Source organism: Struthio camelus, chromosome 1, assembly GCF_040807025.1.
Source record: "Struthio camelus isolate bStrCam1 chromosome 1, bStrCam1.hap1, whole genome shotgun sequence".
Lineage (NCBI taxonomy): Eukaryota > Metazoa > Chordata > Aves > Struthioniformes > Struthionidae > Struthio > Struthio camelus.
In genome coordinates, this window is record NC_090942.1 from 15135341 (window position 1) to 15151488 (window position 16148).

At 43.5% G+C, this 16148-nt stretch overlaps 1 protein-coding gene and 1 long non-coding RNA gene across 18 annotated transcripts in view; one reads left to right on the plus strand and one right to left on the minus strand.

The window, feature by feature from the left end:
• LHFPL3 (LHFPL tetraspan subfamily member 3) overlaps positions 1-5728 on the plus strand; it is a 271552-nt gene extending 265824 nt beyond the window's left edge. For all 3 annotated transcript variants that reach the window (XM_068929855.1, XM_068929877.1, XM_068929866.1), the window contains one exon: positions 3378-5728. In XM_068929855.1, coding sequence (XP_068785956.1) covers positions 3378-3406 — 29 coding nt within the window. In that variant the 3' untranslated portion in view covers positions 3407-5728. The remainder of the gene's footprint in view (positions 1-3377) is intronic.
• Positions 1-16148, minus strand: part of LOC104140583 (uncharacterized) — a 115572-nt gene that overhangs the window by 53636 nt on the left and 45788 nt on the right. For 14 of the 15 annotated variants that reach the window (XR_011138649.1, XR_011138636.1, XR_011138634.1 and 11 more), the window contains exon 4: positions 14062-14155. The exons of the other annotated variant lie outside the window; for it this stretch is intronic. This is a non-coding gene — a long non-coding RNA (uncharacterized lncRNA). The remainder of the gene's footprint in view (positions 1-14061; positions 14156-16148) is intronic. 15 annotated transcript variants of the gene reach the window in all.

Genomic DNA, 16148 nt, shown 5'->3' on the forward strand with positions numbered 1-16148 from the left:
TGAGTATTTGGCAAATTCTTGAACGTTTCTGAAAACATTTCATACAGCCTCTGCCTCTGGAATTAAGCTGCTGCCACTAACAGGCAGCACCAAATACAGTCCAGCAGACCAAATAAGCCATACCATTCTCCTCAGTGCTCTGGTTTCACAGAGCTTGAATACCAAATCTGTTAAAACCTTGTTGTTGTTTATTTGATTTGATTCTATTTTACTGCAAGGAAGTGCTGCAGCAGAAGACCCAGCTCACACACCACTCTACTGAGATGAGCTTCCCCTCTAATGCTGTACAGACAAAAATATCACAGAAGCACAATCTTGAAATTTTTTAAAAGTTTTTGCAACTCCTCAGGGTTTGCTGTATACGCCCCACACAGTCTTTTAACCTCCGCGCTTGGAGGTATGCTGTGGTAGCCTACGAATATGATTGCCAAGTCCTGCTTGCTAGTTTGCCAGGATGAGGAGGAAAGTCACTTACCTAGCCTTAGTGAGGACAGGAGATCATTTATCACATTTTGTCAAAAAGATGCTGAACAGTCAAGCACCAGGGAGAGAGCTGCTGGCAAAAGAGGTCTAGCTGGGAAATCTTGGGCCATCCGTACTTCCATTTCAACAGGGGAGCCTTGTTCTTTCCTTGTTCTGTCTAAATGTTAGTGCATGGGCAGGCACAAGATGGCACAACTCCTTTAGCTTTTGACCTATTACTAGGACTATCTGTGGTCAGCATCTCCAAAAACACATGCTGGAGTTTCAGCAGGTTCGATCACCAGGGGTCTTATGAGTTAGGACAGGACCTAAGGTGATGACCAGCTGTTTATTAAGCGTATAATATTTGCCCCAGGGTGGCTGTCAGGGCACTGCATAAGGATCGCCCTGGCAAGGCCAGGGCAAAGGATGCCGTGGCATCAAAGGAAAAAGACACCCATGGCAAGCAGGCAAGTGGGAACAGACATTTATAGGTTAGAGGGATACTGTGGTCTGTGGAGATGAGTTCACCACTACTCCGTGGGCTCTTGAGAGCTGACGTGGTTTTGGCATAGCACTGATTTCGGTGGGATCACAAATGCCAGTTGCTTTTTAGGTTTGTAAGTAGCTCTAAGAAAAGAAACCTCAAGGAGTCAAAAGCGTATGATGTGCTACAAAGCAGACTGAGGGATGTTCAAAGTGAATGACTTATTTCTGCAGGTTCTTCTTTCCATAGCATCAACTAGGCACTGTGGCATTTATTAATTTTCTTTTCCACGTTTATGACACTTGTGTGCAATATTTGTCAAGAGAACTAATAAAGGTTTTAGTACGTTATAATCCAGACACTCATTGCTGGATATCCAATAAAACACTGTTAAGGATTTGAATAGCACAGGTACACTGGAGTATGATTAAAAATAGTTGAAAGAAATGGTCCATTCCATGTTATCAATCTTAGATTTTTCACAGGAGCATGAGGGCACGTGCTCCTCACCGTGTAACTTTGGCTTTCTCTAGATTCCTGTTTCAACTACTATGGATTGTCTAAAAGGCTCAAAAAAACCCAGTACTGCACTTAAATAAAAAGGTTAGAGGTTCAAAAACTCTCTCTTTCTTTCTCTTCTTTTATATAGTAATGCTACTTATCCATATTAATTATGATATTAATATGGCAGTAAAATATACTGAAACTCCTGACTCAGGCCATTTTTAATAAGTTTTATTTATCACAAATAATGTGCATTTCTTATCCACTCTTCATTCTTTATTTTTGCTACATGTTTTAAAAGGAGAGAGGAAGCTCAAGGAGCAATAAATGCTGATTTTGCTTTTACAACAGGAAATTATCAGCCCCATTATAGACATCCTTCATTAAAAAGTTGTTCCCACAGTGAACACTACATTGAGTGTTCATTTTCTGACAAAAGCAAAGCAGACCCATTCACCTTCAGCAGGGCCCTCCTTAAGCTCAGCTTATGCTTCTTGGATAGATTATTTGCTAGTTTCTAGTCTCAGCAATATCACCTAAAAGTGTCATCTTTGTAAAATATATCTGCACCAAAGATGTATGCTGAACATGTGTGAGCTATATCGAGTCAGAAATTTTCTGCCAAAACAATCTTTGCTTGAAATACATCAATTTATTGGAAGTTAACAGGGAAATTAGGTTTGCAGGGTCCACAGCAGCAGGCCTCCTGGTTGGCAGCCATGCAGCTCCCTGAATTACCATTGTGTGCTAAAAGCCCTCAGGACTCTGGGCACCTGCTCGGGGGCATAAGTCTCCTTGAAGTTTGTGGATGAGTTAGCAACAGGCCAAGTAGTCCATAGCAGTCAAGGCAGCATGAGAAATCTTGGGGTAATGGGAGAAGGTGGCTATTCCGTGTAATTTGGGGGGAAAAATGAAATAGTTCAGTCTTCTTACACTAACTTGTATTGTAATTTCACAATTAAATCTGTTCTTGGCCCTTTTCTTTTTATTTGATTTCTTTCTTTTTTTAACCAAAATTGGAATTTCCCCCGAGTTCTGAATTCCAGCAGTCTCTCGCTGAGGCCACCGTGCTAGGATTAGTAGAAAGGGGTTGCAAGGAAGGTGGTTTTCCTTCCCCTCAGGCTTCAGGCTCGTAGGAGCTCTGACCAGTAACACGTCTCTAGTTGCCCCCAGAGGTCCTCAGGGAAGCCTAGAGGAGCTGGAGACAGTGGCTGGAGGCAGCTGGAAGCAGTGATAATCCACTCACCCTCCGTTTCTTTACTGCACCTCCTAAGGGATCCATATGTCCCTCTGTTCCCCACACTGCCCCTCCAGCGCAGTCCGGTCAGCCAGGGAACGGCTCTTCTCACCCTCCACAGCGTAGCTGTGGTTAGTTTTTGCTCTCCAGCACATACAGTTCTGTTCACCATAGATGAAACTGGAGGGATCGGAGTTAGTTTTGGAGAAAGAGTTTGGATGGAAAACATCTCCGTCATCACTGGGGTCTGTTCCTTTGAAATCTATCACAATGCATTATTTTATCAATGTGGTTTGGGGGCACAGGGGAGTGAAAGAAATTAGTGACGTGAAACAGGAACGCCAGGAATTTAACTTGATGCATGGTATTAATCCAACAAATGTGATTCTTGCCCCATTCACACTATATCTTTATTTTCCTATTGTTCAGACTTAAAATGAAACAATCTCACTACTTTGACTTCCCATGTCAATTTGTTGATGAAAACTGATCTTTAAGGATTCTAGATTACAAATCACTGCAATGATCTGAAGATTAAAGTTGTCATGTCTCATGATAAATGGAAATACAAAGAATGAAGTGTATTTACACTATTGATCAGATGCTAGTCCTGAGCCAAGCACAGTATGAATGTCTTTATGTGTGCTGGCAGTAAACCAGCTTCTCTCTTCTCTCTGTTTTGCACAGTCCTACTAAGCCAATCCTCACTAGAATGAGCACAAAACAAAATGAATAACAGCTTTTGTACATCAACATTAAAATGGGAAGAAGCTCGGGAAAGGTCTCCGACAGAGAAGAATGCTGACGAGTGCAAAACTGCCTGACTGGTAAGCGCTACCTTCTAAACACAGATCAGCCAGACACGGAAGTGGTTTTCAGAAGAGAAATGCAATCATGGATTACACACCAGCTCATTACAAACTGTTGCTGAATACAGCATTCAGAAGACATGCATGAAAAGTCACATTTGGGGAATAAATTAAAAGGGGTGTAGTTGTTGCTAGATAAACATATGTAATATATATGCATTGAAGAGGTTTGTAAATGTCATTTTTTTTATTCAGATGAAAAGCAAAAAGCTTTAAAACCTTTCACAGTAGAGAGGCAGTTAATTCCAGACTATTCCTATCCCAGTAGCCAAGAAGCTGATAGGACATTTCTCTTAAATTAGCATTTATAAATAGACTCTCTGAATGTTTCCATCTCCTAGTGGAAAAAGCATAACTTTTACTGCTACATTTCTGCACTTCACTTACTTCACTGTATAATAAGTTGACTAAAAATGTAAAGCTTCTCAATTTTTACTGCATACGTGTTCCAATTAATCTATGTCTGTAACAAACTTAAGACTGAAAAATTATTTCTGACCTATATTCTAGTTCTATGAAGCATATATACTATAAGATACATCTGACTCAATATCATAATACTATAATTTCCCAAGTAACATAGAACTGCTTATATTTAAAGTGAGAAAATAAAACCACCTGTTTTGTTTCGTTTTTTCAATAGGAGAAAGTAATTTACCCCTTAAATATAACGTACAGCTGCCTGCTGTAAGGACATTTCTATTGTTTTTCCGTGATGCGTAAGCACTGAGCGACATTAGCCTGTGCTAACAGCGATCAGGCTAGGTGGCCTAATCATCCTTTCCGGCCTTAAAATCAACTCATACAGTAACAGGACTAGCAAATATATGCCACGAGTAGGCGCGCAGCGGCTGGGTGCGTGGTGCCCGGGGTATGCCCTTGGCTTGCCCCGCCGGGCAGCCGCGCTCCCCAACGCCGCCAAACGGCAAGAACAGGGCGCGACACACGGGGACTCGGGAAAGACTTAATAGACCTTAGTGATGAACGGCCCACGCTAAGCGAATTGCAGGGGAGGGAGCCAGATGAAAAATTGTCTTTGATCATACTGCCAATAAATAAGTATAGGAATTAGGTAGCTCTTTTACCTAACTAACGAGGTACCAGTGTGGCCCCGCTTATCTTAGAAGCCGAACTCCAACGTGGATGTTTGCCAGTAAAGTTTATATGTGCATCTGGGTGGGATTTTTAGAAAACATTCTGTTCGAATCCAAATCTACACTCATAGTTGAGTGCAGGAGACGCTCCTGACTTCTGCAGGAGCAGAGTTAGCGCTGATGAAAAATCCCATTCAAATCAATCAACTACCTTAAATAAATTCCCAGTACCTGCTACTGAACTAAAGGCAAAAAATCAAGTAATTTACACATGACACCCCATAAACTCACTAAGGTCCCACTTTAAGCAGGTATTTAAAACTGTGATGTCCAATCAGTGTCAGCTGGAAAATGCACCCCCTTAAAGGCTGGGCGCCTTCAGAAGATCCTTGTTAAATGGTATCTCAATGAAGCTCATCCTCATTCACTGCTTGTGCTGAACCACAGACACACACCCATCCCAAAAGCCCGGGCAAGGGTTTGCTATCTGGCTGTGTTACCGTATTGCCGTCTTCTTTTGCTCCTTCAGTTCACCTGTATCCCAGATTACTGCAGTCATGACACTTTTGCTGCGACAAAAGCTGCAAAAGCAGGGTTTTTCTCTACTATGTTATTTTTTGCTACAGACTACAGAGTTTCGCATTATAGTGACAGTGTCATGTCGAGCCCTTTCTAAATATATAGAAATGTTGCAAAAAAGTGTCATCACAAGATCTTGCGGTCCTGCCAGGATAGTTCAGTGAAAAGGTACCGTTTATACATAAACAGAAGCAAAGACTTACACGGACGTACATCACTAAATGTTGATTCAATAGGAGTAGTATGTTTTTATTTTTTTAAATGTTACTGCTTTCCCATTCCATTCCATTGTAACGTGTCAACTGCGTGTAATTTTTTTTAATGTCAACAAACTGTAAAGAAAACTGTTGGAATACCTGATTTTCTGTAAAAAAATAATAACAACAATAATTTTTGTTACTTTAAAGTATGCTTGGTATTAAAGTACCTAATAAAGTTCAACAATGAATTTTGTAGCATACTAAAATAAAGTGTAACAGTGCTTTTCTCCAGCTCATCTGTGGTAATGGCTGCTGTTGTTGCAATTACTGTTGTCCTCCTAAACGCAGGTTTGGCTCCCTCCTACATACCTGCACCTACCCAGACCCCTAAGATAAGCCAAGCCCAGGCAAAACCCGGTCCCTTCATGAGCACAGGGGTTCATCTGCATGCATCAAATTTGCAGGTTAAGAACCTCTGTCTTAAGTAGTCATCTCCATCCTCTGGTACCTGACTGTATATATCTCTGTGACAATATAAAGTTCCTGATTGCATTGTCCTGTATAAAACTTAGTTTATAACTAGAGAATGCAAATTGTAAATAAACTAGCCAGGAGTTAATTATGGCTAAAGAAAGAACTGCCAGGTGTGTAGGATGTTGAGGTCCTGTTCATTTGCATAGGCAATGCACTTCAGTTATTCCTAAAGAGATCAGAAATGTCAGAGGAGCAATTTGGAGTACCCAGCAAAGCTCAAAAACTGATTCCCTCTAATTTCCCTCATGACATTACAATGAAGACACAATTCCTTAAGCCTTGCGGCTGTCCCAGGTGCGCATTGTCCCAGCAGTTGCACCAAAAGGAGGTAGGTACTGCGCTCTCAAATAGGGGCTGGATCTGCCGGCATGATGCTGATGTGCCGGTACGTGTTTCTGGGGTTGATCTAGAAATGGCAGTGGTGGGGGTCTAACAATTTCCAAACTTCATGGTTCTGCCACGTTTTGATCTGAGCAACAGGTCGACCTCCTCCCACACCATCTATATTATATAGAAAGAAGTAATGTTGGGCGCAGCGGCTTTCTGTCCATTTTCAGTGCGCTAATCTGCTGTCCTTCACACATTTAGGAAGTTTGATTAGTTTCAGCTGTAAAGCTGATTCTCCAGGGATTTGAAATGAAGTAAGAACTACCCAATGAAAACCACAAAAAAGCAGATTTATCCTGACTAGTTCATATATTGAAAAAACAGCTTGTGAAACTCTTGCTTAGTGTCGCTACATACTAACGTGAAGTAGCGTCACTACCACTTCTGAAACGCCTTTTGCATTTGGAAAAGCAGACTGAAATATCTTTCACTTCTCCCAGGTAGTTTCATAATAGTGCTGTGTGCCTTTACGTAGCCTTCCCACTTCACAAAGTGATGAGGGGAGCGCTGCCTGTGCAAAGGGCACAGATTTCAAAGAAATAAAGTATAGGCCGGTACCTAGTGCTCCTCAGCTTCCAAGAGGACGTATGTCCTCTATTACCATGAAAGATCCTGAAAAGCTTCTCACCTTTCAGAATAGTTTCAATAGCCACTACGAAACACGTATTGAGACCAAAGTTGCAAGACCAGCCTCCAAGTTTTAATACCAGCTCAGCTGCATTGTAAAACAGTCTAGACTAAAAGATGCTCAAAAAAAATGTAGGAGCTAAGTCTGACTTTACGTCCACAAACTGGTTTTAAATTAGCATAACAATATTGATTATTACTCCTGATTTTGTCAAGTGTAAGTTAGCTTTATATTACCCTAACATTGCTGTAATAATTATTAATAACATGATTTATCTATTAAAAGTTATTAATAATTATTATTAATAACCTGGCTATTTATTAGGGAAACAAATAACATAAAGATTATTAAAATCCTATTCCCTAGAATGACGTCTCTTGATGTGATTAACGCATATTTAAAAAATACTTCCACAGTTTAACAGCTGAAGATGATCTAGAATATCAGTAGTATAACTCATTACATACGATCAGGATTTCCCATAGGGTTTTAGGACAGAAAGGTAGGAATTTTGCTCTGGTTTCAACACATACAACACAAAGCCTGTCACCAAGAAAGGAACTAGCTCTCCTCTCCCTTTGCCTCGGCTTTTCTCCCTTAATTAAGCGAAATCAGTAGGAATGTCACTGGACTATTCTGAGACTAAAGCAGGTGCTTGTTATATATGTGGGGATGCTCAAATGGCAATAGAAAAGCACATAAAATACTCTGATTCTCAGGCAACGAGCTGAGACAGTTGCGGGGCATAAAAACAAGGGAGTTTTCTGGAAGAGTTTTCAGACTACCAGCTGTGAGACACGTCACCAAGAAAAGAGCTGCCCTAGTCAGTACAGCTGAATTCCCCGAATGCTTCAGAAGGATTAGGAGTAAAAACACTCCAAAATTCTGGAAAAGCTTCCAGGTTAATATGCGCTACCACTGGTTTTCAGTTTTAACTGCTGCACTATAACAGGAAATTCCTCATTTACAGCTTTTAATTAATGTTGCATTAAGGAATTTGCAAATTCTTCAGCCACAAAGTAGCTTAGCGATGCAGAGAGCAGAGCAGCGGCTACTGTGCGGGGCTGTGCTGCCATCTAACGACCAGCCATTTCAGGGGCGATTACTCGGAAGTTGCTCAAAGTGCAGCTTTGCATTTGTATTTATAGAGATCAGGATAATAAAACCAGTGCATATATAATCTCCTGTGCCTCCCAGAAAAAGAAGAAAAAGCAGGTGGCTGAACTGTCAGCGTATTCACGTACACCGGACAGCTATAAAGGCTTGGGAACGTACTCATTTCTATTTGAATTTCTAAAGACTGCAGAGAACAAGCCCCATCTCGGTAAATACGAGTGAGAACTTTTCCTAACACGTAAAGAGCACAGCCCAGGGCTGTGCTGCCCAGCACTCCCCAGAGACGGTTTTCTGCATTTCCCAGTGAGTACGGCTGCCAACGCTCTATTTGCCTTCTCAGGGCACAAGTGGGCGACAGTGACATTTTCTTTCCTCTTGGCATATGACATCATTTCAGGCATTTAGGTGCACTCACTGATGGCCATGAGAGATACCGCCTCTCTCCCAGTTCACTGTAACCCACCTTATTAAAGAATCATTAGTGGCCTTCTACTTGGTAGATCATCAAAAGTTTTCCAGATCCCATTCTAAATTTCCTATACAGACGACTCTATAGAATATATAGACTTGTTTTCAACAAGTGATCTTCTGTAGACCTCTCCTCTCAATTTTTCCCTAGGTAGATGTTCTGCCCAATGCACTGAATCCCTTACCCAAAAACCATGATGCTTACAGCTCAGTCAGGACAGCTATGGTCTATACTGAGCATACAAGTTAATATGAAATGACTGGTAGGAGGACTCCCCATCACCCCAAAAGACCAGGGAATACCTTCCATGATGACTAGCCAAGAATGACTAGCAGCAAAGAATCTCTCAATCATATCCGAAAATCTGAATTCTACAGAGCAGAATGAAGTGTGAACTTGTGAATTTGGGCACTGGGCCCCACTACTCAGGAAGACTCAGCAAGTGCAAATCACCCTGAAAAGTGGGCAGGAAAGCAGGGCTATAGAAATAGTTCCGGGGTTGAGCTGAGCCATGGGCCAATGTGAATTACAGAGAGACCTCACAGAAGAGAACTGGGACTGGGAGAGCCGAACAGGAGCTCTGAAGGAAGCAATCCCATACCGCTGTGTTAGCAAACCCTTCCTAAACCCCACAGCTTTTCAGACCCAACCTGAGCTCCAGCAGAAGCTGGACAGAAGGCCTGTTCATGAGGCTGTCCATGGTGTTACTGCCACGGGGATGAGATGGAGGGATGGAAGAGCAGAAATGTTAGGCATCAGAAAGAATGGAAAAGGCAGGGAGCTTGAAATGAATTCCTGTACCACCAGATAACCTTAACCAGCCAGCATTCCTCCAAATTTCCCTGTTGAAATCATAGCAGTTAATGAGGCTGCTGGAATAATGACTCTGAAGATACTAAACACAGCACTGATGAGCTACGGGCATGCAGTAGGAGACTCACAAGCATCTCCAAAGGTGACAGAACATGGAAAACTGATGGTCCCTAAAGGAACAGGACATCAGATTTAGACCCTACCCTGATAGCATTTGCTTTGAGCATACTAATGTCTGATTAGATTTACCAGGCTGAAGGCTGGGAGGGGATAAAGGCCCTAAACCTAGAATAAGAGCAATCAAAGCAAGGGGCCACAAATACACTAACCATGATCAAGAGTGTGCTGTGAGGAGCTAGCTGAGGGCAAAGGAAAAGGCTTCCCATCCCTTGGGGATCAGGGTTGCAAAGGGGCTTCTCATGGAGAGGTTCCCAAAATGATAAGCAGGATATCACCACACTCGTATTTCCCATGCATTTCATACTGAATTCCCTGAAATGCACTAGATAGATAGATAGTCTTCTCGAAGGCCTTAGACAACAGGACTCCAAAATAAGTTTTTAAAATATGGCATTGCATGTATTTCAGCCAATTGCATGACTATGCTTGCTGCTTTTGCAGGACTGGAGTCACTGTTTCCTGTCATGCTCAAAGGAATTACCACACCAGACAATATACTGGCTTGCCAGGCAATTACTGTTGAACTGTGGTAATGTTCAACCACACAGAGACCCTATGTCTAGTTATCATTTTACAAAATAGAATAGGCACTTACATGTCTTCTTCTTTTCGCTGCTTACAGTACCCTTACAAGCCCTTCCAAAGCTGAAGAGCAAAATATTAATAATTATTATTAAAAATAATAATAGTAATAATATCCTCACCCACTGTCCACGAAAAATTCACAGACACAGCCTGCTAGACTGTTTTTAGTGTCTAGTGAAAGTCGCATGTTGGCCTCTTTCTTTTTGTAAGAATCATGGAGGGATAAAGAGGCTGGGATAAATTTTTATAGCCTGGAAAATGCAGGGAAAAATCTCAGAAACCAAGATGTGTGTCTGAGAGGCCCAGAGCCTCAGCGTCGCAAAATCATTCATGTTGGCAGAGACCTAGGGAAGTCTCTAACCCAACCTCCTGCTTCAAGCAAGGTCAACTCTGCGGTTATGACTTTTTCTGGTCGGGTCTAACAAACTAGTATCTCTTGACAATCTGCTCCAATACTTAGTCAGCCTCATAAATGAGTCAATAATGAAGTAAATATTAATTAGGACAAGCAGACATGTGATTTCAGAGCTGTTGCTATAATGTATATGGCTCTGTTCTCTAGTGAAATCATTCCAATCTTTTTACAGCGTGTTTTTAACCCTTGGACACATGCGTAGAGGTCAAACTTTAATATATTTATAGTGCTAACTTGTGGGTTTTGGATTATATTCTTGCAATGGTTGGAAAGGATGTATTTCATCTAAGCTTGCACAACATACCTGGAACAGTTAAAAAAGGAAGGGAATTTTCCCCTAGCTTTAACACTGTGTTTGATAAGTAATAAACATATCTAGACGAAAATAGAAATTATTGGTCTGCAGCCCTGACATTCGTAGCTGTGTTTTCTGCAGAATTCCCCAGCCAAGAAGAGTCAGGTTGAACTAATATGCGGCTATGAGACCTGTGCCTGCAGCCCAGGTGGCAAATTAAATAATGGTGGTTGGTCAGTATTACTCTTTCTTTGGTTTCATGTTGTTATGGAAACAGTTTGACCGTAGGTTTCCGAGGAGCGGAGCCTCACAGATGCCTAACAGTGAATTTAATTAATTATTTAAATGACGGTACAGCAAAGTAACAGCTTGAGCTGGGTGCCTCTGGGGAGGGACCCTGAACAAAGACATTTGGGGGTAATTCTACTCCTTACAGTCTCTTTCCCCACCTGCCCGTGACAGTCTCTTCCAGTCGTCTTTGCCGAGTCGGTGGTCTCTTTCCTTTTGATTGGTTCACGTCTACATCCTGGGACGGTTGCTCTGTTCCTGCTTCATAGTGCCTTCTCTTATCCGAAGGTTAGCCGTTACCTCTGTCCATTGCGTGCTGTTATCTTTGAGGACCGGCTCTAGCTGGTTTTGCGGTCGCGTCCTCAGCAATGTCTCTCGAGCTCATTTACAATTCGGTCCTGCGGCCTGCAGGCTTCCTCTACTTTAGGCACTAGTGCTAAGCTGGGCTAGAGCTAAATGAGCTCCCTTTTCTAACACGTTGTGTAAAAATATAGGTCTTTCTGAAAACCGTTCTGTTTAGGGGTAAATTGGAAGATTTGTAACAGGATATCAGTTTACACTGAAATATGTTGTTATGCAAAACTGCTGCTGAGATCCAAATGGATGTGAAAGACAACGGATTCGCTCCTTGTGCTTAGATGCAACTTGGTGGAGGCAGAAGGACATGCATTGCCTTGATGGTGTAGAAGACCAGTGAAACACACAGTGGCGTCCGCTTCCAGACCACAGATTCTTTCTAATCTAGGACCTCTTCTCTGCTGCTTGAGGAAATCTCTCCAGCAACAGGGAAGAACTCAAAACCTGGAGGCAACTCTGTGGCTTTACACCACCACCGCCCCAGTTTCTTTTTGGACTCAAGCAGCCTCTTGAAGGTAATGAGTTACTCTATTCCTTCTGGTTTCTCCACTTTTCTTGTTCTGCTCTCTCCACTCCATTTTCTTGTCAAGAATACTGCCAATTATTCTATTTTTTATTGCGAGTTTCTGAAAACTGGTATTATCCTGAAAGTCTAAATAATTTACTGTGGATTTCTTAATAAGAAGGTGGAGAGCCCTTCTGTCTTGTTGGGTTTTTTTTTTTATCTTTTCATTTTTAAAGTGAGTTTCCAGTACTAAAAATCATGATGAAAGCAGGAAAATATGCTCATCACATATTTTAAAGGTTTCTAAACCAGAAGGCAAAGAAAAAGAACTCAAGGCACATTTGTATTTAAATCTCATTATTTTTAAGCCAATCTCATAATATTTGGTAGCTTGATGCACAACATTTTAATGCTAAGGACTGTAGTAATCAATAAAGAGGGTACTTTTCCTGTGGTGCAGAAAACAATACGTCAGCCAGATGTCATCCCAGGCCAGAAAATGAAGTAGCACACAGGGGCGAAAACAAGCTCTCGTCCTGCTGGGTACTGTGCCAGTAAACCAAAGCCCCAAGCAGAAGTTTTGCCAGGTCTTGCTCCTGTTCCCTCCTGTTTCTTTTTTAGCACATTTGTATGTTAGGATTTTACCGACAAGACTGTTGATCCAAAATCCAGCAACTTACTACTGCCTTGCCTTTGTCCTCTCCTCTCCCCCGGATGACAGATGATTAATATCAGCAAGAGACTTTTGAAGCAAATGAATTTATTGAATGTAACAGAGAGCAACGGGAAACTTTCCAGACCAAATGATTATTCCAAAAGCTTGAGGGAGGAGAGGTGTTTACGAAGACAGAGTAGACCAGAGCCCCTGTACAGAAACCCATGGATTAAAATAAATCGCTGTGGCAGCGAGATGGCAAGCACAGTGGCACGTCCAAGCCCCCAAAGGCAGTCGATGTCAAGTTAAGGCCTAAAGACACTGATCTGTAAAGATTTGGGGTCATCACAGAAGGCAGAGACAGAAAATCAATAGGGACTGAGCACTAAGACCCACGACTTCGCTGCCTGAGTTAAAGGAAAACTGTGGCAGCCATGGTAACAGCAAGATTTATTTATTCAGTATGCTACAGGGTACAGAGATCAATACAATCCTTTCCTTAGGATTGGTCAGTCATTTTAGTTGGGAGAAGATGAGCATACACGTTACTCAAGGCAGGTGCACTCTCTCTCTCCATGTACGCCCAGCTGTGTGGTCTCAACGGTACGCAGGGATTAGTCCACCCTGTGGGCAGGCCACCTCCATCCAGAACTACTAGTTGTCCAAGTATCCTGGCTATGTCTCCTTCATCCAGACACAAGCAGAGGAATTCATCCACCAGTCTCAGGTTTTCAGCAGCTTCATCAAAGCACAGGCTAGAGCCACAGTCAGAGCCTGGGCTGTCTGACACACTAAAAGCCCAGGCAAGTGACAGAGGGTGTAGTGTCACGGCCAGCTGGCGCTGATCTAAGGGTGCGCTGCTGCCGAAAAGAGCAGTCCTGCCTGTCCCTGCCGGCTCCCACCACCTCTCCCATGTCAATACCAGCACTTGTGTAGCTGCACAGTGAGCTGATTCAACCTACTTCACGGCCACATGATTACTGGTGCCAAAATGTTGAGGGGGTGCCAATATGGGGACTGCAAGGGAAGCCCACAGTAGCTTGGCAGATCCTATTCATGACACCACACCAGGAGGCTGCAGGCAGAGTAAACGTGGTGCACTCTGATCCCCCGACACTGGGCATAGTCTGAACAACTTACCAGCGCTTGCACGAAAGCCCAAAGCACCCCAGCTGCATCAGAGTTGAAGGGCATGTGCCGTAAAGTTTATCTCGGCATGATCAGTACGTTTAATCCACATAGACCACAGTGGGCGACCCTGACCACCTCTGCAGGACATGCTGAACGTGCCAACACTGATTAGATGTAGGAGGATCACTCATTGATCTGTGGCAAGGGCAGCTCTATCTAGGGCAACAACACCTGCATCCATACGTCTGTTGCAGCTTCCCAAACGTCCTACCTTTACCTCACGGTGTACTCAGGAGTGTATCCTAAAAGCAGTGCTCAGTTGCATAGCGTGAGTCAGACTCAGGTGAGTCAGCTGGAAATGCTATCTGTGAAGGGAAGAGAGACAACTTTACAGAGATTTTTAATCTGACAACAAAGCCTTCCATAAACTTCAAAGTTGAAGCTATTCAGCAAGACAAATACTGCAAAAATGAGTAAGTAGGAGGGTCATGCATTATTAGTCCATGGGGAGCTGCCTCCATCTCAAGTTTCAAATCAAGATCAGCGATTGTTTTCTTCAACAAAGCAAAGTTTTGGCCTTGATCAAGACATTTCTGAGCAAAATGGTATGTGTGGGGAGACAGTATATCGCACATCAAACCCGGACAACCTTGACAGACAGGCTTTAGCAAATCTTCCTGCTGCTGTTCAAGGAATTCTTGCCCCTAGCTGTTCGCCCCACCTCGCTGCCAGCGTTAGCAGACAGGGGTGGGACGCTTACATATAGGGACTGGCGACTGCCATAAACTGTCATTAAGGTGAGTATACACTAAGACACAGGACTTGGCGCAGGGGGCTCATTCTGAGGACTCGTCTGAGTCTGTAAACTTCAGCAGAGGAGTTAGGAGGAGTGCAGAGAGGAGTCACAGCTGGGGAAAAGTAACTTAAGCCGAAGGAGGACGACTATCATAGTTCATTTACCGGTGCCCTCCAAGTAGTTTGCAAAGCATTCTGGCTTTCAGCTGTCCTAAAGCACGTTATGCAAATGAAGGATAAATACCATTGTTTAACTGCAAAATTATTTCCAAGTTTAATTAGTTTTATATGAAAGTAAACCCAGTCTTAGCTGATTCTTCCTGAACGAGTTGCAGATTCAAGGTTTATATTGTCACAGAAAATTATTTATGTGTAGATACTAACAAAATTACTTAAATACTATAGAGTCAGGAGAAACAAGCTTCATCTCAGTGTGAAAAATATGCGCTGCACCAAATACTGTCTTTCCTTCCAAGAGCTCTGCATTCCCTCAGTTTTGATTTTATAGATGTTTAATTTCAGGCTGAGGAATGCTGGATTCACGAGAAACACGGAAGTGAGTCCCAGGGAGCGAGTATTACTCCCCTGTTTTCCAGCTGGATACGAGAGCAGGAGAAATGCAAACAACGGCAAGCCAGGCTGCACCCTCGCGCTCTGCACGGCTTCCTGAAACGTCTCAGGAGGGAGATAAACTCAGCTACGCTGAAAAACAGCTCACAGTTAAAATGGCATCTGCTAGTCCTGCTGCAGCATTCAGAGTCACACTTGCCCCTCCATTTGCTTCTTTTAGGCTAAATTACTTTGTTCCCCAGGTGTATAATTAGATATAAAGGGGAAGTTGAAGATGCATATCCTCCTGGCTTTTACTAGTTTTCCCCTCCTGGGAAACAATCGAAGTCCTGTTTTAAACTTAGGAAGGAAAAACACTTTAAAAAAAAAAAAAAAGGAACACTAAAAAGCTCACAGGAAATGACCCAGAAACGCTTGGGATTTGGCCTCACTGATTCTCAGGCTGCAAGCAGGTGGCCAGCGTGAAGCTGCAGAACCCGCCGCCCTTCGTTACCACCCCTCCGCTGACGACGGCCATCACCCGCAGAGCAGCTTGTGTCAGTGCTCTGCCGCCGCTCCACGCACAACCAGCCAGCTTAGCCTAACCAGTCGCAGCTGGGTGTTTGCAAGGAGCCGGAGGGATCAGCCTGCCGGCGATCAGCGAGGTCCCGCAGGGCCTGCCCCGGAGCCGGCAGAGCAGCGGGCATCCCCGGCATTCGGGCAGCGCTGGACAGCTGAAGGGGGGTCACACCTTCAACGGGCACCGAAAGGAAACGCCGCCGACGGAGCGGCACTGGGCCCCCTCTCTGCCCGGCTGGAGTCGCCTGTCACTGCCCCCCATCCTCCGGCTGGCAGGCGCTGCCGCGTCCTGCCTCCCCGAGCGCTCACAAGGCGAATAAAAATGGGGAGCTGCGTCATCGGATCTGAGCAAGCAGAAAACTGGCAAGGGAGCAAGGATGAGCTGCTGACGGAGGCCTGACGGCAGCTGCTAAACCCCGAAGCTGCGGTCTCTTT